Source organism: Cervus elaphus, chromosome 18, assembly GCF_910594005.1.
Source record: "Cervus elaphus chromosome 18, mCerEla1.1, whole genome shotgun sequence".
In the NCBI taxonomy this organism is placed as follows: Eukaryota; Metazoa; Chordata; class Mammalia; order Artiodactyla; family Cervidae; genus Cervus; species Cervus elaphus.
The window spans coordinates 93,496,810-93,523,170 of NC_057832.1; the positions used below are offsets into that span (position 1 = coordinate 93,496,810).

The 26,361-nt window shown below is 37.0% G+C and overlaps 1 protein-coding gene across 23 annotated transcripts in view; it reads right to left on the minus strand.

Moving 5' to 3' along the window:
• CADPS2 (calcium dependent secretion activator 2) overlaps nucleotides 1-26,361 on the minus strand; it is a 571,224-nt gene that overhangs the window by 182,322 nt on the left and 362,541 nt on the right. For 16 of the 23 annotated variants that reach the window (XM_043872602.1, XM_043872597.1, XM_043872588.1 and 13 more), the window contains exons 10-12: nucleotides 7,987-8,095; nucleotides 6,517-6,717; nucleotides 2,908-2,916 (exon numbers count right to left, since the gene is read on the minus strand). In XM_043872602.1, coding sequence (XP_043728537.1) covers nucleotides 2,908-2,916; nucleotides 6,517-6,717; nucleotides 7,987-8,095 — 319 coding nt within the window. The remainder of the gene's footprint in view (nucleotides 1-2,907; nucleotides 2,917-6,516; nucleotides 6,718-7,986; nucleotides 8,096-26,361) is intronic. The other 7 variants (XM_043872603.1, XM_043872601.1, XM_043872591.1 and 4 more) reach the window with 1 other exon arrangement.

The window sequence follows — 26,361 nt, forward strand, 5'->3', positions numbered from 1 at the left end:
AAATATTTTATGCAAACATACTTCACCATGTACTACTTTACTATATTTCCATGAATTTATGAATAAAAATAAATTATAAAGGAGACAGTTTTGATCTCTCTATAGGAAACATTTCATTTTAAAATCCTCTCATGAACCAAGGTAAAAAAGGAAAATAGCTAGTATTAAATATCTAGTTTCTTATTTTTATAAAATGATATTTTCCATATAGTTTTCTCTTGGCATAACATATCTTCAATTAACTATGAGGGTAACACAGAGCTATCAATTGAATTAAATGGAAATCATGCTTTCAATCAATTATGTAACCAAATCCAAGGCTTGAGAGGCTTGCTTTAAAACTGAGTTATACTTGATTATCTTCAATTAATGCTCATCATAACACAAAATTATGGTAACTAGTCTTAAACAGAAAGTTATTCATGGCACTAATCAAATCTTCAATGGTAGTTTGGTTTGTCTCCTGAAATAATATAAGGAAATTATCAAAAGAAACCGATGAGATATGAGATGAAACAATGTACTGTACAACTGTCATAAATTGTGATGATTAACCTATGGACTAAGTACAGATGTTAGACATGGTAAATGAGCATGCTGGTGGAGTTTCTATGGCAACAGTTGGATACATGCTTTAGCGTCCTTAGGTAGTACTATCACCAGGTATGGTAAAAGTGGATGGAATAAAACTCGAATTGAGAAAGATTACTATTTACAACAGATTTAAGAAATGATAGAGGCTTTATTCAAATAGGATCTGAAAATGTAAGTTTTTCATTAATAGCTGTCAGAAGTCAAGAGAAAAGATTAATAAGTAGGCTCACAGTATCAATCTAAACAGTTAACACTGACTTGAAAATAGCTAGCATAGAAAACCATGTGAGGTCTATTAGCAAGCTGGCAGATCCCACTATGCTGGGAGGGCTATTTGCTGGGAGCTGACCACAGTGAACCCAAATCCTAGGAAGGGCACCTAAGTCAGAGTTCAGAATGTGAGAAAGGAAAAAATTAATTGAAATGTTTCTCTTTCCTTTGCAACTAATTTCAAGGATGCTGAATGTTTTTCCTCTTTTCTATCCTTTTTTTTTTTTTTTTCTGCTGTTCACAGTGTGAGAGAGATTAGGGATTAACAGAGCAAAGGGAAGGTAAAAGAGAGTTGGGGGAAAGGGCAAGAAGAAGAAGAGCAGGCCACTGAAGATCAGGCCATTCATTCACCTTCTAAGACCACTCATGTGCCCAGGGGTCCAGGCCTGGGACCCAGGTACCAAAAGGACTAATAAGAGCGTGTTACTAGCTGAGAGGTTGTCTCTTCTGCAAAATCTTGAGCTAAACGAAGTAGCAAATGAATCTTTGGAAATACAACAACTTGTTTTAGAATTACCCTGTGTTTAGGAGTTTGCCTGTAGCTCCATTTACCACCTCCCACTCCAATTAAACTTTCCTTTTAGCTCCCAACCTTCATTAGCTTGAAGATTCACAGCAAGTTAAAAGTGACACAAAAAACAACCACTTCCCTTTTTACGGCACACATATAGCCTTTAATAGGAAGAGCTGTTTTAAAATTTTATGTAGATTATCTGGTTGGTGTGTTCCCGTACGTTTTAAGCTGAAGACCTAAGAGAAAAAGTTGGTAGATACTGTTTCTTGAGGAGTCTTTTCACATCTCTATTATTAACTCAAATAGTTTTTTGGCCTGTTTTGGTAAATACATTAAAAATGAATGTACAGATTTATACGTCTTACTTTCTGCAGCAGATAACAAATGATACTTTTACATGATGACAATTTTAATCAACACATACAGACCTATAATTAAACATTTATTTTAAATAATATATTCATCATATTTTACCAATGAAGGGTGAAATTTAACTTACTAGGGTCAGCGAGGAGAATTAGCTTAAAAAATTAAATAATAGTTTACAATCTGACTAAAAAATTTTTTAAAAATTTGGCTTAACATTGAAAAGAAGTTAAGTACTCAGGTTCATTTTTGACACTGATTTATTATTGAAAGTCAGCTATTACTGTACTGTATTAGGTAACAAATACAATATATTATGTTTGTGCCTAGGTGAAAGGAAAATTTTTTTAAAAGGTGCTTGCATAATCTTTTTTTGGGGGATAACAATGAAGGATAGTTTAACCAAACAATGTCTGTCAGTTTGGCAAAAGGCAGTGCACAGTTTGAAGCACAAAAACTGGATCGCATTCCTTCAGCCTTGCTTTAATTCACTTTTTTCCTTAGAATTTCTATGTATCTTAAAAGTCAGTGAAACAGGGAAGCAGAATACATCCACTTATCAGATAAATCTATAAATACACACCATTATTTATATTTTAAAAAAGATAATAAGGTTGTTCCTAATAAGTTAGATTTTATAATTATTATTTTGTTCTGATTATTCCTAACCATTCAGTACGGTTGGATTTAAAAATGAGCTTTTCTTTTTAAAGTTATAACATAGATACTTCAAAGAAAATTCAGGAAATAGAGGCAATGAATTAACAACCAATCCCTCTAATTAAACTGATCCACTGTAAATATTTTAGGTATAATTCTACCTATATTAAAAAAAATTTATCAGAGTCACAATAATATCACATATATAATTTAGCATTTTCTCACTTAACGTTACAGAGCATTTTTCAAGCTATAGTAACAATTTCATAGCAATTTCCTTTATGCTCACATTGACGAGAGATACTAGGTTGTTTTTACTTCCCTGTTGTGGCAAAACTAAGCATTTCTGTTTCCTAAATGACAAGGTTAATGTAAACATTCCAGTCCTGCCTAGAAAGCAGTATCATGATACTGTAAATAAGATCATGATATTACTTGAAAAAATTTTATCATTATAAAAATTTTAATATGGTAAAGCAAAAAAAAGTCATAAAAATACTTACCCTTACCAGCTATAGGCCAGCAAAGAAATGAAAAACATATTTAAATGGGTTAGAAACATTTATTTCTAGTCATTTTAATTTTATGTCATTTTCTCAGTTTACACTAATGACTCTAGAAGTTGTCTTTCCAAGAGATGATCAAGAAAGAGAGAAAGGAATAATATGGAAGTCAAGGAAGAGAGGAAAATTAAGGCAAAACTACTCTCTGGATCAGTTCAATGGCATCTCTGATAAAGGTCATGGTCAGTATCTCATTTAGGTGAGACAGAAATACATTTTTCTTTCTTCTTTCCTTTCCTTTTTAAAGATAAAACATCAGGGTCTGTGAGTAAATACAAAAAAACCTCTTAACACGACTGGAACAGTTTGGATTTTTAGAACAAATTTAGCTTTTTTAAAGCAAGTTAATCAAGGGGCTAAAAAATTCAGTTCCACTTAGCCTGATCAACACTGCCTTGACAATAAATTGCTACCTAACAGAAAGATTTTGCTGGGAAGACATTATATGGCTCTCTTACTAAACTGATTATCAGTTTTTTTTTTATTAATTCCATATCAGGAAGTCATGATTTTAATGTTCTTGATTCAGCACTTTCCAACCACTTGTCTTCCCACTTTGACATCCTTTATAACATGGGCTTCCCTGGTAGCTCAGTGGTAAAGAATTCGCCTGCCAATGCAGGAGACATAGCTTTGATCCCTGGGTTGGGAAGATCCCCTGGAGAAGGAAAGGGCAAACCACTCCCAGATTCTTGTCTGGGAAGTCCCATGAACAGAGGAGCCTGGCGGGCCACAGTCCATGGGGTTGCAAAATAGTTAGACACGACTTCACCAGTGAACAACAACATCCTTTATAACACCAGTACATGTCTTGGGTATTCCTTATACTCAAGATGTGAAGGAAAAAATACTGGAACACAAGCGAATGAGGGAGACATTTTCATAAAAATATTTTCCAAGACAATGCAACTTGGCAGTTCTTAAACGGCAGTAACCTTCCCCACCTTTGTCTCTGTCCCCTGGAACATTTGACATCTAGAGAAAATTTTGGTCGTTAGACCTGGGACAGTGGAGTCAATTATTACAGGGATCTAGTGGGTAGGAGATAGGGAGGATACTAACCCCATAATACACAGGACAGCCTTCCCCCTGACCCCTGAAACAAAGAATTATCTAGCCCAAAATGACAGTCTTGCTGAGAAATACTGCTCTAACAAAGAAAACAATCACTCTGCTTCTGGTTAGTGTAATTAAAACAGTGTAATTAAAAGCAGATTAACCCTCCTACCTGAAACAACTAAAAAAAATCATTAAAAAATACTTTTAAGAAAGTTCTCAAAATTTTGGACATCCGGCAACACAGCAGAGTGATTCTTGAGAGGCGGGGAAACCAAAGAGACGAGCCTTTTAGCTGCCTCAGGTTAATGCCGGGAGAAACTTTCAAAGTGGTGGCTCTGGGAAGAAGAACTCAGGGAGGGCTAAGGGTCTCTCTGGGCTGAGAAGATGGGAGTTGACAGTTCAGGAGGTTCAAGGCTGCTGAAATCTGCAGGAAAGATTATTGTTTCCTCCCGCTACCCCACCCCGTATTCAAATGAATACTGACCACCTCACTCGATGGAGGCAACAATATGAGGATGGGGAAGAACCACCGCAAAGGATTAGAGGGAACAGTGCCCACACACACGCAGAGACTAGAACAGTGCTCGTTTCCAACAGCCAGAAGGTGAAACTTCAATTTTCACTGCTCATCAGCTGGCGTCCAGGTGGTGGTGGTTTAGTTGCTAAGTCGTGTCCGACACTTGTGACCCCGTGGACTGCAGCCCGCCAGGCTCCTCTGTTCATAGGATTTCCCAGGCAAGAATACTGGCGTGGCTTGCCATTTCCTTCTCCAGGGGATCTTCCCAACTCAGGGATCAAACCTGGGTCCCCTGCATTGCAGGCAGATTTCTTTACCCACTGAGCCACCAGGGGAACCCAGACTAGATGTTACGTGGCTCCACCTAAAAGTTAAACCTGAAAGGATTACATTTCTTTTGAGTACTTTAACTATGTCTTAGAATAAAACTCAAGAATACTTATGTGAAGAAAACGACACCAAAGCACATCATAATTAAATTGCTCAAAGCCAGTGTTTAAGTGAAAAGTTTTAAAGCAGCTTGGGGGCGGGGGTGAAAAACAAACCACAACACACATTATGTACAGAAGAAGAAACAAAAATAATAGAAAAATTTTTCATCAGGGAAGAGAAAAAGCAAGTTAGCAGAGAGCAGAGCAAAGTCTTTAAAGAACTGAAAGAAAAGCATTTTTCAAAATGAAGGTAAAATGAAGACATACACAAAAAAGCTAAAAGCTGTGCACATACTACAAGAAAAGTCAAAGGACATCCTTCAGGAGGTGAAATATCTCTATAAGTGAATAAAGAGTGCTAGGAATGGTAACTACATGTTTGAGGATATAATATTTTCTCTTATTATTTACATTTCTTTAAAAGGTAATTGACTGTTCCATGCATAATAATAATATCAATGTATTGTGGGATTCATAATATCTGTAGAAGTAAGATGCATGACCAGAATTGTACAGAAGCCAGGAAGGGAGATACAGAAGTCTACAATTGTGAGGTGCATGTACTATGTATGAAGTACCATAATCACTTGAAGATGGATCAGGTAAATTTAAAGGTGTATACTAAGAAGCCTAAAGCATGCAGGAGATGGGTTGAACCTATATCCCATCTTTATTTGGCCTAAAGTGCCTTTAAGATGTCTAAATGTAATACTAGTGGGTGTCTAAACAGAACAGGAAGTAGTTATTTGATGCATGAAAAGTAAGAGAAGTCAGAATGTTGCTCTCCTGGAGATGAAGCTTGAGAATGAAGGGTGTTGAATGAAAAGTCACGATTTGAGCTTACAGTTAAAGACAAACTGATTTATTACATTATAGGAGAAAACAGAGAAGTTTTGGAAAGGAGTATAGCAAGTTAAAACATTTTGGTTTAATGATTATTAAAGCTATGTTTGAAAATGTTTCTACCATTATTACTTAACTTGCAATTAATTACTTCCAAATTAAAATGAATAATTTAGTTCTTAATGATTTAAATTAGCATACAGAAAGTGACATGAATATAAAGGTATTTAGAAAAAGAAAGCTGCCTTGATGACTTTTGTTTTCCCGACTTACAACAGAAAACAGGCCTAGTATTCTCTTGGTTTGTTAAGAACAACTCCAAAAAGCAACAGTTCATTGTTTTGGTGTTCTGGAATCTTATCAATGCCAATTTGATTTTGCAATATGCTTCTCATTTCAATAGAACATATAAGTTAGAATTATATTAAGTTTAGATAAACTTACTCTTATGCTTTTGAGACTCCCAGAGACACCCCAAGGCCTGGCAAATTTATGACTGAAAACCACACGCACCATTTACTCCAGGTTTATGTGAAAAACTAGATAACTTATTCTATGACTATGAAAATGAACTATTTTTATTCAATTAGGAATCAGGTAATGATGTAAACTACAATACTGAGCAAATTTGACTCAGACAATTTTATATCTTATTAAGGTTATTAATTGATAATCAAATTATTTTTCAACAAAACTTACAAAGTTGAGCATCTGCATGGAGACTTCCTCCTTTAGGATTCAGCTTCTGGGCTTGAATTGCAGGAATAGGTTTATAAGACTGTCCAGTGGCCCTGTACATGGCTTGAACCCACAGTATTCTATCCTGTTCATCATCACTGGCAAATATTACAGTGTCTCCTTCTTTAACAGCATTGAAGAACATATGCCCACCCTGAAGGCCTGTGGAGGGAAAAAAGCATTGCTAAAAATTCACACAGTTGACAGATTGTAGCCTCATTCATTAAGTGGTCTCATGGAAAAGAACTGATCTGCTATTTGCAGCTCAGTGCCTTTGAATCATATCCACAATTGAAGAATTGAAGGGAAAGGATATGAGAAAGATTTATACTTCCATATCACTTTGGAAATTAAAAATAGCCTAGGAAAAAGTTTATAACACAGCAGAGTTCTGCAACACACACAAGAACGCATAGCAAAGTCTGGTATTTCATGCCAGAGAAAACACTCCTGTTTTCTGTTAGCACATTTCTCATTCTATATGTAGGAGACAGATATGACCAGTTTAGCAGAAAACAATACAGGTAAGACTAAAATGATATTTACATTGTACAGTATTTTACTTTTGCAAAACTCTTTCACAAGGAAGATATTTTGGATTTTAAGTGATTTATTAGTGGATATAATCACTGACTCTTTTTTCATCTCTCTATATTAATTTCTTATTCTATTTATTAGCAGATACATATATTTCTTTTTTGTTGTTTAGTGGTGAAGTCATATTCGACTCTTTTGCAATCCCATGACTGTAGCCCGCTCCTCTGTCCACGGGATTTCCCAGGCAAATATACTGGAGTGAGTTTCCATTTCCTTCTCCAGGTGATCTTCTTGACCCAGAGATCAAACCTGTGTCTCCTGCATTGGCAGGTGGATTCTTTAGCACTAAGACACCAGGGAAATCCATATATTTCTTCACCTCACTGATTAATTTTATTAATCTCCACATAATCATACATTTACTCACTCACTCACTAATCTCAGACACTGAGTATCCAGTACTATACCCAGAATTAATACATTAGGAGGGAGGGAGAGAAATATAAGTATCCATTGTTAGGGAGAAAATTAGTAGAATATAATATATGGTAGTAATTCATTAGTCATTTCTTTCCCTATTTCTGTCTCTTGTACCTTTTTGCTTTTCAGTACAGAAGTTTCTGAAAGCACTGCTGATACTTCTCATATAATTTCCGTATTATAGTATCTTTCAGATATTTCATCCTTTCACTAAGTTAACAGACACGGTGAGTTATGGCTAGAACTAAGTAACCTCATAAAGATATAATTTAAATCCCATCAAGTCTTATCTAGGTATATTAATGAAATATGTTCCATTTACTGAACGGAGTTTGAATGGAAAATAGACACAGGATATTTATGAGAATTTCATGAATACAGGAGAGGCATGGCAGTGATTCAACTAGGAATTACCTGGGTGGGGATCTGTGTAATCCACAGTATATCCTTCAAGCTGCATTAATTCTTGTGGCTCAGACTTTTTTTCTCTATAACTGCACATAGCAAAGGTGTATTGGCTAACCTGCATGAGAAAAAAGTTTACATATTGGTTGCATTAAATTTATCTTTTAGTTTTTTATCAGAAGACTGTTTGCCCAAGTTTAAAATCATAACATATAATCTGCATATAAGTTATTAAATGTTAGCATTTTTTAAAACCTTGCTCAGAAATTAAAGCACTTTTTGTTTATCTATTTACAATTAGGTCTTTTATGCCTATGATCCAGCATTTCCCAAATTGATGACCTTCTGGCCAAAATTCTATGAACTATTAACAGAAGAGCCATTAAAAACTAGTCACATTAAATATAAATTTGGGACCATAAAACTTTTAGAGGAAAACACAGGCAGAACACCCTTTGATATAAACCATAGCAATATATTTTCCAGATCTATCTCCTAAAGCAAAAGAAATGAAAGCCAAAATAAGCAAATGGGACCTAATTAAACTTACAAGGTTTCGCACAGCAAAGGAAACTATCTATCAATATGAAATGAAGACAACCTACTGAATAGAAGAAGATATTTGCAAATGACCAAAAGCGATTTATATCCAACATATATAAATAGCTCATACAACTGAATATCAAAAAACCAAGTCACCCTATTAAAAACATGGGCAGAAGACTTGAATAGACGTCTTTTCCAGAGAAGACATACAGATGGCCAATGGGCACATGAAAAGATGCTCAATACCTCTAGTTAATAGGGAACTGCAAATCAAAACCACAATGAGGTACCACTTCACACCTGTCAGAATGGCTAGTATCAAAAAGATCACAAACAACAAATGTTAGAGAGGATGTGAAGAAGAGGAACTCTTCTACATAGTTGCTGGGAATGTAAACTGGTGTAATCACCATGGAAAACAGCATGGAAGGTTCACAAAAAACTAAAGATAGAACTACCACATGACCCGAAATTCCACTCTTGGGTATATATCTGAAAAACAAAACAAAACAAAACCCACTAATTCAAAAGGATACATGCACCCTGATGTTCCTAGCAGCACAATTCTTTATTATTTCTAAGATGTATTACAACATGAAGAGAAAAGATTTAAGAAAATGTAGAGTGCCCTTTTTTGGGTAAACACTATTCATATGAACAGAACAGTAGTTATTACAGCAGGGTGCAATTACAGGTCACTTAAAGTTTTTTTTTTTCCCAGTGTTTGTAGTTTTTCTCAGAAAATATGAATTACTTTGTAAGGAGACTTTTTCTAATTTGGAAAAACACTCAAAGCTAGGTTTGGGAACAGTGAATCTAATAACTTGAGACACTTAGGGTTTTTGCTACTCTTAGATTTTCTTTTTCTTTCCATATCTTATAGATCACTGAATCTACTTTCTCACCAAAAGGTCATCAAAATGCTAAGAAAATTCAGGAAAAATAAAATGAAACAACAAATAATAAAGCAAAAAATAATTTGGGAAACTATTTAGGGAGTGATTATTCACATTTTAAAAGAAATTCTTAACCTTCTCAAAAACATCTGGTTCGTATAAGTAATGGTATTTTTCTATATTTCATGCATTTCTACTTAGAGAAAAGAGACCAATATAATAACATGTACTGCAAACTGAAAGCTGATTGGAAAAAAAAAATAGTAAGCAGCTTCAAAACTGTAATGGAACATGATAAAATATATAATTTCATTCCAAATTCCAAATATTATTTACATGTATATCAGATACATATTATGTAATAACACATAGAATTGTTGTATTTTTCAACATCACAGATTTACTTTTTGAGAGTACTGTCATAATATTCTATAAGGTATTTATTTAACCAGTAAAAATTGACCAAGGGAACAAAATATTGTTACATTTGCTAGAATTATAGGTTTCAATTATGTGGTGAGGATTTCCAGTAATACATTCCAATAATTCCAATAATACATTGGAAACTAGAGACTATGATTTCTCACTAAATCAAGTAGCTACTCCCAGAGCTAAGCTTCACTGGAAAGGAAATGTAAGACTATTCTTTGAAACATACTGCTATTGAGAGATGAGGGTTATGCATGAGCCCTTGAGATTGCAATTTTAACTACGAAGTCCACAGATGTGGAAACTGATTTTCCTAAGGCCACCCAGAAAGAGAACGCGATCTGGAGTAGAGAACACAAGTCTCTACAATCTAGTAGGTAGTCCTTCCACTATATCACATTAAAATTCACATTCTGGAACTTAAGAACAACTGTATTCCCAAATAACAAGCTGTGCTGTGTGCGCTTAGTCGCTCAGTCATGTCTGACTCTTTGTGACCCCATGGACTGTAGCCCACCAGGCTCCTCTGTCCATGGGATTCTCCAGACAAGAATACTGGAGTGGGCTGCCATGCCCTCCTCCAGGGGGTCTTCCCAACCCAGGGACTGAACCCAGGTCTCCAGCATTGCAGGTAGATTCTCTACCATGAGCCACCAGGGAAGTCCAAATAACAAGCTAATCGCCTCAAATTCTGGCAAAGCTACTACTTAAGATAGGTGTAAGACATTTACTTAGATATCTCTAAGAATCTGCAACCAAAGACTACTAATGGTATGGGAGAGAGAGGAAAGCGCGTTGAGCAGCAGACAAGTTGAGGCATTGCCTGTTTATTATTTATCTTCTCTCAGGTACATATTTGATAAATCACCCTCATTTGTTTTTTTTTTTTCATTTATTTTTATTAGTTGGAGGCTAATTACTTTACAATATTGTAGTGGTTTTTGTCATACATTGACATGAATCAGCCATGGATTTACATGTATTCCCCATCCCGATCCCCCCTCCTGCCTCCCTCTCCACCCGATTCCTCTGGGTCTTCCCAGTGCACCAGCCCTGAGCACTTATCTCATGCATCCAGCCTGGGCTGGTGATCTGTTTCACCCTAGGTAATATACATGTTTCGATGCTGTTCTCTTGAGACATCCCACCCTTTGCCTTCTCCCACAGAGTCCAAAAGTCTGTTCTGTACATCTGTGTCTCTTTTTCTGTTTTGCATATAGGGTTATCATTACCATCTTTCTAAACTCCATATATATGTGTTAGTATACTGTAATGGTCATTATCTTTCTGGCTTACTTCACTCTGTATAATGGGCTCCAGTTTCATCCATCTCATTAGAACTGATTCAAATGAATTCTTTTTAATGGCTGAGTAATATTCCATGGTGTGTATGTACCACAGCTTCCTTATCCATTCGTCTGCTGATGGGCATCTAGGTTGCTTCCCCTCGTTTTATAGTAATGCTTATATCTGTAATTGATATAAAAGTATAATCCTTTCATATATTTAATCCTCCTTTTGAATTTAACTTGGTCTGAATTTAACACTGTCATCCTACTTTCTGTGTTTTAGCCTTTTGTCTGTGGTATGTCTCACATGTGGATTTTGGTTTTTATTCCATTCCAAGAATCTGTCACTAGGTCCATTTAACTCATTTAAACTAAAAATTCATATATGTATATGAATTTTACATACGTATTTCTGTCTTCTGCTATATGATTACTAAAAATTCCTTGGCATCCTATTTTTAATCTATACTAGTTACTTCACAAGTTTTCAAAGACATCACTGACCCCATATTTTCTTTACCTACTGTAAGACAAATCATTTTTTTTTTACTGTATATAACTTACATACAGTATATAACTTCCTTATATAACTTTCACAAAATCTGGAGTTTACATTTCACATATTGTTATAATTACTTAATTACTTCATAAGCCTGTAACCTATTATAGGAATCATTTTTCAAGTTTTTCTTTGAGTCAAAATATTTTGTAACAGTAATTTAGATGTAGCTACCTTTGTTTCTTAACATTATGCTCTTTAATTCGTCTATATTTTAAGTTTGATATTTCTGAGATATTACACTCATTTACTCGCTTCCTGGTCAGGAAGATTCCCTGGAAAAGGGATTGGCTACCCACTCCAGTATTCTTGGGCTTCCCTGGTAGCTTAGACAGTAGAGAATGTGGGAGACCTGGGTTCGATCCCTGGGTTGGGTAGACCCCCTGGATGAGGGCATGGCAACCCACTCCAGTATTTTTGCCTGGAGAACCCCACGGACAGAGGAGCCTGGATGGGCTACAGTCCACGGGGTTGCAAAGAGTCGGACACGACTGAGTGACGAAGCACACAGCAGTGCACACTCAGTCACATTTCCAATATCAGAAATTCCCTTTAGATATTTTTAGGAAAGTGAATTGTGTATTTTCTGAATCTTCACCCATATTATAATACTGGGTTTGGCCAAAAGGTTGGTTTAGCTTTTTCTGGTAAGATGTTGTTACAGAAAAACCTGAATGGTTTGGCCAATCTGATATTTTCTTCCAGTGCTTGTATTCATGAACAACTTCTTGGAGGTATATTGAATTCTCAAGTTGTACAATTTCCCATCAATTCTCTGTAGCTGTAACTCTACTGACTTCTACACTTCAGTGTTATGGAGATATCTGAAGCAACATACACAACCTGAATTGAAAAAATATTTTGAAAGAAATGTTTAGATGAAAATCTGTTTTCACTAAACTTCCTGAAATGTGGGAAGTCTGTGTATCTGCAGACTAATATCTTTCAAATTCCACAAAATGCTTCTTTTGTTGTATTTTTTACTTTTATTCTTATTTCTGCTCTGTTCATCTGTTTTGTCCTCTTCTCTTCACACTTAGAAAAGCAGATTTTTGTTTTACTGGATACTTTCTTTCTTTCCTTAGTATCTGCCATTGTGAGCTGCTTTCAGTTCACACTTGACTCAAAGAAAAACATGAAAAATGACTCCTAAAATGTTGCAGGTGTATGAAATAATTAAGTAATTATAACAACATGTAAAACCTAAACTTCTGATTTTGTGAAAGTTATATACGGAAGTTATATACTGTATGCAAGCTATATTCAGTGAAAAAAAAAAAAAAGATTTGTGTTTCAGTAACTTTTCTTCTTCTATAGAACTGACTGAAGCAGTGGTCATTCTGGATGTGTGTGCATGCTCAGTCGCTCAGCTATATCTGACTCATGCCAGGCTTCTCTGTCCATGGGATTTCTTTCCTAGGCCAGAATACTGGAGTAGGTTGCCATTTCCTTCTGCAGGGCATCTTCCTGACCCAGGGATCAAACCCGAATCTCTTACGTCTCCTGCATTGGCAGGCGGGTTCTTTATCTCTGAGCCACCTGGGAAGCTCCTCATTCTGTACATCACCACCTAAAATGTGGGCATCGATTAGCTGCTGGTTTTTAGTTTTAATCCTTCTGATTTCTCCCAGAACTCTTTCATTAATCTCAGACAACTCCTCATTTTTTACAAACTTTTCAATGGAGACTGTGTTTATCATAAATTTAAAAACTAAAATCAATATATTTGATTTCAATATCATAGAATCTCTTCATAGGTCTCCCTTAGTCCCTCCTCCACCACTTTTTAAATCTATCCTCGAACAAACAGATTTTCAAAGTCTGCTATTTGCCAAATGATAGCAGAGCCTCATTGATTCCTCATAGTTTCCCACTGAAGTAGTGACAGAATTCACCTCTTCAGCCTCAAACTTGAAAGCAAGTAGACATTAACAGCTCTCTCTAACCCGATTTTCATTCTTTAGCAGGCATTTATGTAGCAATTTTTTTATTGGGGTACAGCTGCTCTACAATGTTGCATTGGTTTCTTCCGTACAATGAAGTGTATCAGCTATACGTGTACACACATTGCCTTCCTTTAGGACTTTCCTCCCCAATCCTACCCATCCACTGACTGAGCTGAGCTCCCCGTGCTATCCAGCGGATTTCCACTAGCTATCTGTTTTACACGTGACAGTGAGGTTTTGACAGAAATTCTTCCTGTTGCAACTGTATGGTTCTTTACAATCAGAGGCAAAACAACATTTTTTTTTCCATTTATTTTTATTAGTTGGAGGCTAATTACTTTACAATATTGTAGTGGTTTTTGTCATACATTGACATGAATCAGCCATGGATTTACATGTGTTCCCCATCCCAATCCCCCCTCCTCCCTCCCTCCCCATCCCATCCCTCTGGGTTTTGCCAGTGCACCAGCCCTGAGCACTTGTCTCATGCATCCCACCTGGGCTGGTGATCTGTTTCACCCTTGATAGTATACTTGTTTCAATGCCGTTCTCTCTGAACATCCCACCCTCGCCTTCTCCCACAAAGTCCAAAAGTCTGTTCTGTACATCTGTGTCTCTTTTTCTGTTTTGCATATAGGGTTATTGTTACCATCTTTTTAAATTCCATATATATGCGTTAGTATACTGTATTGGTCTTTATCTTTCTGGCTTACTTCACTCTGTATAATGGGCTCCAGTTTCACCCATCTCATTAGAACTGATTCAAATGATTTCTTTTTAATGGCTGAGTAATATTCCATAGTGTATATGTACCATAGCTTCCTTATCCATTCGTCTGCTGATGGGCATCTAGGTTGCTTCCATGTTCTGGCTATTATAAACAGTGCTGCGATGAACATTGGGGTACACGCAAAACAACATATTTTGAAAGTAACATGGTTTCCATAATTTTTTGTTTTCAGCATAACTGTAGAAGGCTCCAATTCTAAAGCCTTCTCGACTTAGCCTTCTAGTTACAAAATGACCAAATAATAATAAGATATATCACTTTATGGGGCATCTGACTCAGGAATTAGAAAAAATTTTTGAGACAGTGAGAGATACCACTGTGACAAAGGTTCTGTTCCCATCTGCTTATTTAGATAAGCCAGGCTTCCCCATGTTCACATCTTGGAAAGTTGTAAGAAAACATCTTGGAGATGCTCATATCTTGGAAAACAAAAAAGGAATTACTGTGAAACCCTTTCTCATTATAGAATAAATAAGTCATTCACAGGTAAACTGGGAAGGGAAGCTAAGTTCAGCTCATTAACATAGGCATTTCCAGTCAAATTTAACCTTAATAATTATTCTTCAATTACTTATATGTTTTTATAAGCTGTGTGCTATTTATATAATTGCAGTTATACTTCAATACAAAATACATTTTTAATACTTAAAGCCTTCTGATCATAGGAATTTTTATTTACTCTTCCTCTTGTTTCATTTTTTGTAATTAAAAATAATTATTTTTGGCCTTGCCGAGTCTCTCTTGTTGCTCAAGATTTTTTCGAGTTGCAGCAAGCAGGGGCTACTCTCTAGTTGTGGTGTGCAGGCTTCTCACTGTGCTGGATTCTCTTGTGGAGATCGGCTCTAGGAAGTGTGAGCTTCAGTAATTGCAGCATGCAGGCTTCAGAAGTTGGGGCTCCTGGGCTCTAGAACACAGACTCAGTAGTTGTGGCAAAGGGGCTTAGCCACCCCACAGCATCTGGGATCTTCCAGGACCAGGGATTGGACCTGCGTCTCCTGCATTGGCAGGCGGATTCTTCACCACTGCGGCACCAGGGAAACCCTTGACTTTTCTTTTTCTTCAGGTGAGGCAGTTTGACTGACTTGGTTTTTTAAGAGGGACGAGGGGAAATAAATCTGGGAGTTTAGGAGAAAAAGATCTAATAACAAAGATTTTTTAGGGAAAGGGGATTTTTGGCCTGCTTGTGTTATTCTTTATATCTGCTCTCTCTGCTCTCTGGATCTTTATTTGGCTTAAACAACAGAAATGTATTGTCTTGAAGTGCTAGAGGCTAGAAGTTGAACATTAAGGGGTCAGCAGGTTGGCTCCTTCCAAGGGCTGTGAGGGTAATTTGCTCCTTGTCCCTCTCACTGGTAGTGGGTTGCTGGCCAGTTTTGGCACTCCTTGGCTTGCGGTGGTATCATGTCCATCTCTGCCTTCATCTTCACTTGGCATTCTCTGGGGTGTGTATCTGCTTCCAAGCTCCCTCTTTTTTAATATGGGCATGAGTCACACTGGATTAGGGGCATACCCTTCTCTGGTATGACCTCATCTTGATGACGCACACAATGTTATTTTCAAATAAGGTCATATTCTAAGTTACTGGGGTTTAGGACTCCAACATAGGAGAGTTCTTTACTCCAATTTTGCAGACATTTTTAATTGCAGATAAGCACGACAGAGTGATCAAAAAGATTCTGATGCATTAGTGCTTAGTTGCTCAGTCGTGTCCCTTTGTGACCCCATGGACTGTAGACTGCCAGGCTCCTCTGTCCATGGGACTTCTCAGGCAAGAATACTGCAGTGCGTTGCCATTTTCTCCTTCAGGTGATCTTCCTAACCCAGGGGTCGAACCTGTGTCTCCTGTATTACAGGCAGATGAGCTAAGCCATCAGGGAAGCCCATTGATGCATAGTACTTATTTCCTAAGAATAAAATTCTGTTGGGGATCAGTCATCGAAATACGAATTCAAGGAGAAAAAGCTAATAATATAAAATTTGCAATGGTTAGAGATGTACATAAAATCACAACAATATTCAAATTCGATTGAGAATGTTTATGATCAATTTAATGGTTTTATTTTAGAAATTACCTCCATTGTAACTATTTAAATTTATGATGAAAAGTTTACAGTGACCTATAGTTGTAAAATCTAGCAAATTAGCAAAACAGTTTGAAGACTGATGTGAGCGCTCCTATTTCTCTCTGATCTTTTTTAGGAAGATGCATCTGGTTCTTCCTTGATACCTTTAGAGATGTGATAACTAGTATTTCATTTCTTACAAGTCAGAATGGCAAATAACTAACTGTAGTTTTATGTCAACTTTCAATTTTTACTATCTTCTTCCATGGGTAGTTTTCCCTATTATTTATTCATTCAACAAATATTTATTGAATATCTGCAGTGCATTTTTTCTAAGCCTTGAGTATACAATAACGTCCTCGGCATCAGAATAAGAAAAAAAAACAGAAAAATAATATCAATTCTCAAACAGTGATATGGAGAAGACTGGATTACACATAAACAATACCTACAACAATTTTGGGTTGTTTCGAATGAATTGTTTTGAAGAAAAATAAAACAGAGTAAAAGTATGACAGGGAAGGGAGTCTATTTTTGATAAAGCATCCAGAAAAGGGCTCTCTGAGGACAATCATATTTCAACATTGGAAGTATTTTGATTGGAAGTGAAGGGAGATAAACCATGTTTAACAAATGAGTCTGCCATTTCAAATCTAGGTCCCACTTTCATTTCTCCCTCAGTTACTTCTTATTCTTTTCAGCTTCAGTTTGACAAGACCTTGGACATCTCTCTCTAACCCTTGTATTGCTCAGCTTGATTTTCTATAAAACAGAGACAACAATAACACGTGTTCTGCAGGTCTCTGACAGCATTGTGTGCTAAGTTGGTTCAGTCGTGCCCAACTCTTTGCTGCCCAATGGACTGCAGCCCACCGGGCTCCTCTGCCCATGGGATTCTCAAGGCAAGAATACTCGAGTGGGTTGCCATTCCTTTTCCAGGGGATCTTCCTGTCCCAGGGATCAAACCCACATCTCTCATGTCTCCTGCATTGGCAGATGGGTTCCCTGCCACTAGTGCCACCTGGGAAGCCCTTGTGAGCACTGGAGATACTAATGCAGAACACCTAGCACCATGCCTGTCTGATACGCAGGCGTCTCCCAATAAGTCACACCCAGTTGTCAGGGATCCATCATCCCTCTCTCTCTTCTTATGTGCCTTCCTAGAGTCATTTCATTGTGGGTTAGAGATATATTTTGTTCCGTAATAGGTTTGAAAGTGTGATGTCAGGATTGACCCCATTTTGAGACTGTGTTTCCAAGCTGGGAGTGACTAAGGACTGTTGGCCTTCATGCCTCAGGCTTCTAATTTCCAGCCTCACTGGGTTCTCCCCAATTTATATGTCTACTTCACCCCAGGCTGATGGGTTGCTTCTTTCCATTAAAAAGATAGTGATCATAGTACTGAAAATACCTCTTGAATATCTGAATACATAAATGGACAATAAATTGAGGATGAAAAGAAAAATCAGAGATGCCTCTAAATGTAGTTTAGATATTATTCCCTCTATTTCTAATGGATATTATCATGAATATATATTTCAATGTATATGTTTTAAATATGATTCTCTTAAAACAACAAAAAAGATTAATCTCTATCAAGGTCTTTATACAAGTCATGTTCATGCTGTCATGCATTAAAGAGTCTAGGCTTGATATGCATAGCATACCTAAAGTGTTAAAAATGTGCTTGCTATTTAAGATCTAGCTTTAAAAACTACCTGTCAAAAGGCTACTTGTTTTTCATATGCGGTGTAAAATGCTTGCATCTGTGTTGCTTTTTTCTTTATATAACTTGAAGTACAGGTTCAGTTGCTGTTTTATGCTTTAAGTACTGTATTTCTAGCTAGCTTAAACATGATGGATATGTTTAAGGACCAATTTCAAAATCTTTGGAGATACCAAGAAAAAGAAAATCCAAGTAAAAAAGCCTCCAGCTTCAGAAAAATCACCTACTTTTGACAACCATGGTGATTTAAATGATAAGTATTGAACATGTGTTCTATTTTTTACTTCTTTTAGTATTGTTTACTCTAATATCTCAAAAGTCACCTAACAGTCCTGGAGTTTACCACAGATGATTGGGCCCTGAGGTTTAACGAAGAACACAGATGGAAGAGAAACAAAATACCAACGACCAACAAAGCTGTCACTGACAATTAGGGAATTTGACCCAGGAGACAACTGAAAAAAGTGCAGTTTGGCTTTTCAATACTTTGGTTCAAGAAGCAAGTAAGTATGAACACCATCCTTTGCCTCACTAGCTCCTGGTTCTGTTTCCATAAAATGCCACTGCATTTTATTCTTTTGATTCCTCTAATATCCCCAAGAGCCTTCCACTTTTGCTCATTTCTTTTGTAAGGTCATGCTAAATCACCTTACTGAGGCAAACCCTACAATGAACCTGTAGTATAATATCAAGTGAATCCTTCTGAACAGTGTCAACGCCTTGTAGCTACTGGTTTGGCAGCCAACATCCAGGGTGAGGGTACCCTGGAGAAATCCCACTTGGAGAGAACTCATTATCAATTGGCATTAATCTTTAATATATGCTTTGGATGCGTGCTAAGTCGCTTCAGTTGTGTCTGACTCTTTGTGACTCTATGGACTGCAGCCTGCCAGGCTCCTCTGTCCATGGGATTCTACAGGCAAAAATTCTGGAGTGGGTTGCCATTTCCTTCTCCAGGGGATCTTTCTGACCCAGGGATCGAAGCTGCGTCTCTTATGTCTCCTGCATTTGCAGGCGGGTTCTTTACCACTAGTGCCACCTGGGAAGCCCTAATATATGCTGCTGAAAGCTAAATGGTAGGGCCCAGGGGTTCCCCATGCTCCCTGTGCTTCCAGCTAAAGGCAGTCTGGCCCATCTCCACGTGCCAGGGAATTAGATAGAAACAGGTGGTCGGACCTATTCTGATCTGATATTTGTTTTCAGGGATAAGCTGACTTATAAGCTTATATAATATACTATATTGCGACTGAAAATCCATTCAGCAGAAAGACAGAGCCATGATAAACACTCAATATCCTTAACCCAATCCATTCTTAATAACTCCATAAAGGATGGATTTGTTGAGAACTGGGGGATATAAATGTACTTTAATCTGAGAACAGAGTTAAATCAGGCTGTTTTGGCATCACAGGGCGCCTTAATTTGCTGGGGTCCCATGAGGTACCATCATCTGATCTAGGAAACCTCCCATTTTATTTTCAACTGCCAACCTGTTCAACACCTGTCCATGTCTACACGTGTAAGTGCTAACGATGAGTTCTTAGAGACCACCGCATTCTGGCTTGTATGTTGGGTTCCTACTACAGGGATCATGTTAACAGTTGGCAGCTTAGCAACTGCCACCGTCTAATTTCAGTAAAGATTAAGGCTTAAAAATCCTTAGCTGGAAATGTTCTTGGCAGAGGCCAAAGGTGCTGCTAGAGTTATTAAAAAAAAAAAATCCCAGAGCTTAATTTAATCAAGGAAGATGAATATATTCTTCAAGATCATGATGGATTTGAAGGGAATATATATTTACTGTCTGGACCAAATGGCATAAAAAAGATTTAGCAATCAGTGTATAAATTAGAAAGAGGAAAGGCAGTCTTTTTAAAAACACTGCTCAGAGTGACTCACATATATTCATCTATTGAACAAATATTTAGCCAGTTTCTACTCACAGTAGATTATAAGACAGACAAGGTCTTTATTTTCATGGAGCATATATTCTAGAAGGGACAAAGAGATAATTAACAAATAAATATATAAGGATGTATAACTCTGATCAGAGAAAAATATTCTGAGAAATATAAAATTGGGTAATATGATGGGGGAGTCACTTCAGATTGGGTGGGCAAAAAAGACTGATTTAAGGTGACATTTGACCTGATACCTAAGTGGGTAGGTAGAACAAGCCAGTCATGGGGAAAACGTACAAGGTAGAATAAAAGTTCCGAATTTCTTTAGATGCTTAGGAAGCTAAGCAACAACTGAGTGGAAGAAAGGTGTGTGGTGTATGTTTAGTCACTGAGTCACGTCTGACCCCATGAAGTGCAGCACAACCAGGCTTCCCAGTCCTAGGAAGAAAGGTAGGGAGATTTAATTCAAAGGCAAATTTGCATAGAAATCACACTTTAAAAATAAACTCATATTATTAGATAGTTGAGAGAGGGGGCTGGTGACCTGGAGGTGCTAAACCCCAGTTCTCGGCACTGCAATTAACCTGGACGCAGAGCATTACAAGTCAAGCTGCTGCTCAGTCACAGGTGAGGACTCATCCAAGAGGAAGCTAGAGGCCACAGCAGGGACAATATATAGGACTTCCCCTTGGTTACGGTCAGAGGTTTTCTGAGGGTAATAGGCAGTCATGGAAGAATTTAGACAGAAAATTGGCAAAATCTGAATTATGTTTCAAATAGATTATTCTGGCAATGTGAAGAATGGATTGTCAGGAGAATGGTGGAAAGTAGACCCAGAGAGAAGAGCTGGGATTCTACTGTGAAAATCCATGTGAAGATAATAATGGTTTCTACTAGAATGATAGGAGAGAAGATGGAAGGAACTGAATGTAAGCAGGATAGTATTCTGACGATAGAAAAACAGGATTTTCTCATTGACATAGGGGTAATGAATAAAAAAGGGAACAAAAACAACACCATGATTTTGGTTCAAGTATGCTCAAATATGGGATTTCTGATGGCTCAATGGTAAAGAATCTGCCTGCAATGCAGGAGACGCAGGTTTGATCCCTGGGTCAGGAAGATCATCTGGATGAGGACAGTCCATAGGATTGTAAAAAGTCAGATACACCTGAGCACACATGCACAGATGCTCAAATATAAATCAATTTTATGTTTTATATAGGTTTGAGAAGGAACCCAAATTAAAGGTGAAATAATATTTACTTATCTTACATTTACCAAGTCTTTATTATGCAGCAGGAACACTACACATGTATGTATAAAGATATATATGCATATGAATGCATGCACACATATAAACATATAGAGCATTTTAAAGTTCAGTCTTATAAAATCAAGCTCATTAACATTCAATTCAGATAAATAATATGGTTACAATACTGCACATTCCTCATTCATAGGTCTTTACTCTTTCATGTAGGTGTGAGCTAGAAAAGAAGAGAAATGGATATTTTTCCACATGAAAATACCAACACAAATTTTAAAGGAACACAAGGTACATGTAAAAGAGGAATTTTGGCATTGGGATCATTTCCTGATCCTAATGAGATATTCCTTATCAAATTCAGCTCCACTCTCATTCCACTTTCTTTTATAATTTTAACTCTTGAGACATAGGTAAATGATCATTTCAATATATTTTACAGCTATTTTGAAGAATAAATCCATTATTTCATTTACAGAAAACTCGATTATTACAAAGGCTATCATAAAAAGGAAACTTAAAAAATTCTTTTCCTCTGAGATTTTTTTTTCCCACAGCCAAAAGAATTTTCAATTTTCTTTTCTATGTGCATTTTGAAAGATAAAATAATACATGCAACTTGACTCATAATGACCGTTAACTATTAAAAAAAAAAGCTAAGTTTCAGTGAATATTTAAATATTCATGAGTCATCAAGTTTTGTAAATCTTACTTCATATTATAGGTATCTATGCCTTGGCTCAGCAATTTCATTTCTATGGGAATACTCTAACACACATGCATGAGCCCAGAGATCAAGCATATATATTCCAGAATTATTTGTTGATTAAAGAAAAGAACTTAAATTTCTAAAAACAGGGAACTGTTATCTAAATTATTTTAAACTAAATTATGGAATCCAATCATCCATTAAAAGGAATAAAGTGAAGTTTTAGATACTGACATGGTAACTTGATGTTTTATTTTTTATTTATCTTAAATATTTATTTTAATTAATTAATTTATTTAGCTATGCCAGTCTTGGTGGCATGTGGGCTCTTCAATCTTCATTGCAGCGTGCAGGACCCAACTCCCTGACCAGGGATTAAACCCAGGCCCCTTGCACTGGAAACAGAGTCTTAGTCAACTGGACCACCAGGGAAATCCCATAACGCATTTTAAAAGTGGGTCAAAACAATTCAGAAAACAAATATATATGTGGATGATTCCATTAGGATTGGATTATACTGAAACAAGTTTAAAAGTTCAGCCTACTAGCGATGGCTACTTGGCCATTGGGGGAAAAGACTGAAATGAGGGGGCCATGCTGGTAGGGGTTCTGATGAGGGCCACAAAGACTTGCGTATGGTTTGAGTTTATCCTATACTGAGCATGTCTTGGGTTTGTACATCTTAAATCAGTTTAAAACGTAAAGCCAGAGAGACGCTACCCCATGACTTTCTTGATTTGACAGCAGTATATCTATTCACTTTGCATTACTATTAGCAAACATCAGCTTATGTCCTAAGACTAAACCTAGATCATCTAATTTCCTGCAGTGGTGCCATTCTCAGATAACGTGACAGCCGTCTGCAGCAGGGTGTGCGGGATATTTCAGATATCACCAGGCTGGTGCAGCCACTTCTGTAAGCTAAGAGCAGATTCTGATGGCATCTCACTAACAGAGTGGCTCTCGTGTGTTTACAGCAGGTACAGATCACTTAGTGGCGTGGCTGACTGTTTATATCCAGCGCCAGCTCAGCTGGTAGGTAATTAACATTATGCCTTGGTAGCCTGCTGTTGTTTGCAGCAACTTCAAGTCATGATTCTGACACATTGACAATAAGCAGTGAACACGTTGATACAGGGCCAGAACAACATAGATGTCTACCTACTTCAGTTTCCAGTAACGTCCCGTGGTAAGTGGGCTTCATGAGTGCGGGTCTCTTTATGCCATCACTCACTGGCCATTTCTTTAACATAGTAACACTGCTGTGTACCTCATGAAATGAATGTTCCACAATGATTATGCACATATCTGTTTGTCTTTAGATCAACTCTAGTTGTGTGCATTTATTTGATCATGGCATGGTGACAGAGGATATGGGAGCTTAGCCTCTAGAGGTTGACAGAACTGGATCTGATCACCAGACACTACCTACCTCATACTAACTGTATAATTCTGGCCAAATTATTAATATATAACCTCTTTGTACATCAAGTTAATCTGTACAATGGGGATAATAATGCATGCATGCGTGCTAAGTCGCTTCAGTCGTGTCCGACTCTGTGCGACCCCATAGATGGAAGCCCACCAGGCTCCTCTGTCCACGGGATTCTCTAGGCAAGAATACTGGGGTGGGTTGTCATTTCCTTCTCCAGGAGATAACAATACCTATCTTCAAATCTTATTTTGAAGACTAAAAGAGATAGTGTGGTGGTAAAAAAGTGCTTTGCATAAATGCCTGCCATATTTGCATAATAAATATTAGATTAAAGATAGCAATAGTTGTATTAATAGGGGAGTGCTTCAGGAATTTTTATATCACCACAAAATATGCAGCATCTGAGGGCATACAGTTATTTGCGGAGGTATTAGCTGAATACAGATTTATGAAATAATTCAGTTTGCTTAAATTGTAGATACAAATATGGAGTTTTAAAGCCATTAAATGGTTTATTACAATGAACTAAAGCATACTAGTGTCATAAGTACTTTACATCAATGATATCCTCCAAATGTAACACTAAAACACTGAATATGCTTAAGAAAAATTAATAAGAAACACATATAAGTTTAATAAAAACACATGTAAGTTTTGGGAAGATTTCCAACGTATTCCTCAAAATCACTGTTCTTTCAGTTTGGCTTGGACCCAAATTTACCTTCATCAGAAACAAATGCAGCCTCTTAAAAAAAGCATGAAAAATCTTTTTAATACTGTAAGCATACCAGCTTTAGAATGTAAATGGGGTCCAAAACTAATCTTACTTAGCTCAGTTAACACCCCACAATGATAAGTAATTCATTTTCCCATTTTCAACTCGGATTTAAATGTTGATACAAGAGTCTCTGGAAAGTCTCTTCACCTCAGCAGCTCCGCAAGTGTTCACTTTGAACAACGACATTGCAGCTGAGCAAACGAGACTCTCAATCAATTTTTATGAGCACAAATTCTTGGGCTGATGGCTAGACCTCCAGCTCCATCACTCAGATAATACACACTCACGAGTGGTGATGAGATTCACATTATCACCAGAGCACCATTCTGCTGATGGCGGCAGCAGACACAGCAGGGGTACACTGTCCTCCTGGAAACGACTCCCTCACCTTTCAACAGTGCAGTCTGCAGGTATGGATCCACAAGCCATGTGCCAATAGAATGAGAGCTGTCTTTAAAGATACTAATAAAATGACCCACTACTTCCCAATGAGTCCTTCTGCTAAATCTCCATACATACCCATCTTGATTTTGAAGTGTGTACACCCGTTTTCCCATTACATTTGGAATTGAAAGGATGATTCAATTATATTTAACACTTTAAAGAGTTGTCAGAGTACTGGCATGTAAATCTCAATACACTTGGGCATGGGATTCTCTGTGTGAACACGTGTATATACATACATTTGTATAAAGATACAATGCTTTCCTGGTGGCTTAGACAGTAAAGAATCCGCCTGCAATTCAGGAGACCTGGGTTCGATTCCTGGGTCAGGAAGATCCCCCGGAGAAGGGAATGGCAACCTACCACAGTATTCTTTCCTGGAGAATCCCATGGAAAGAAAAGCCTGGCGAGCTATGTCTAAGCGGCTGCAAAGAGTCGTACACAACTGAGTGACTAACACTTTCACAATACTTACATGTGACTTCAAATTTCAAGACGCTATGTCAGGTAGAATACATCTGAATTGATAGTTTGAAATGACAGTTTGGTGGTGTTTATCCTAAATTTTAATTATGGAGTATAGAGGTTTACCTCCTTTGGTTTAAACTGGAGGTTGCCTTTAAAATGTTAAAACATATTTTTGTTACATGGAGAACTTTCCAGCTCTCCAAAGACATGGTTAATGTTCCGTAAAGAACAATTAATGATCTCAAAGCATTCAAATTCTTTTTTTGAATTTTTTGAATAAAAGAAAAAATTCTTCTTTTATTTCTAAAGCCTCTCATGGGGTGATAATGAACATATACATGGTTGCTCTGTAACTTGATTCTTGTGATCATATATCAAAAAATAAGGTAAGGAGCAAATGATTACCCTGAACTTTACCTGGCTAGAAGCATAAGGTGTCCATCTGAGCTCTCAAAACTGATCTACTAAGGCCTGATTTTCATATTAAAACAATGTATATTAGAAACTCTTTTAGCCTACTGTTGCTTTACTAGATCTCTATACAAAGAACACTCTAGGATTCTTTCGTTAAAAATAATGAATATGATCCAGCAATCATGCTCCTTGGTATTTACCCAAAAAAGCTGGAAAGATGTCTACACAAAAACCCACACACAAATGTGTATAACAGCTTGATTCATAATTGCCCAAATGTGGAAGCAACCAAGATGTCATTCAGTAGGTGAATAAATAAACTGTGCTTCATTTGTACAATGGAATATTATTCAGTGCTAAAAAGAAATGAGCTTTTAAGCCTTGGAAAAAACATGGAAACACTTTAAATGCAAATTCCTAAGTGAAAGAAGCTAATTAGTAAAGGCTACATGCTGCAAGATTCCAACTATGACATTCTGGAAAAGGCAAACCCATGGTAAAAAGATCAGGGGTTGCCAAAGGTGGGAGGGTGAAGATGAATAGGCAGAATAGAGAGGATTTTCAAGGGAGCGAAATGCTTTGTATATTACAGTGATAAATAGTATGTTTGTTCAAATACACAGATGCACAACACCAAAAGTGAAATCTAATAAAAAGTATGGACTTTTGATGAAGATGATGTGTCAAGTGTTGATCATTCTTGGTAACAAATGTACCATTCTGATGA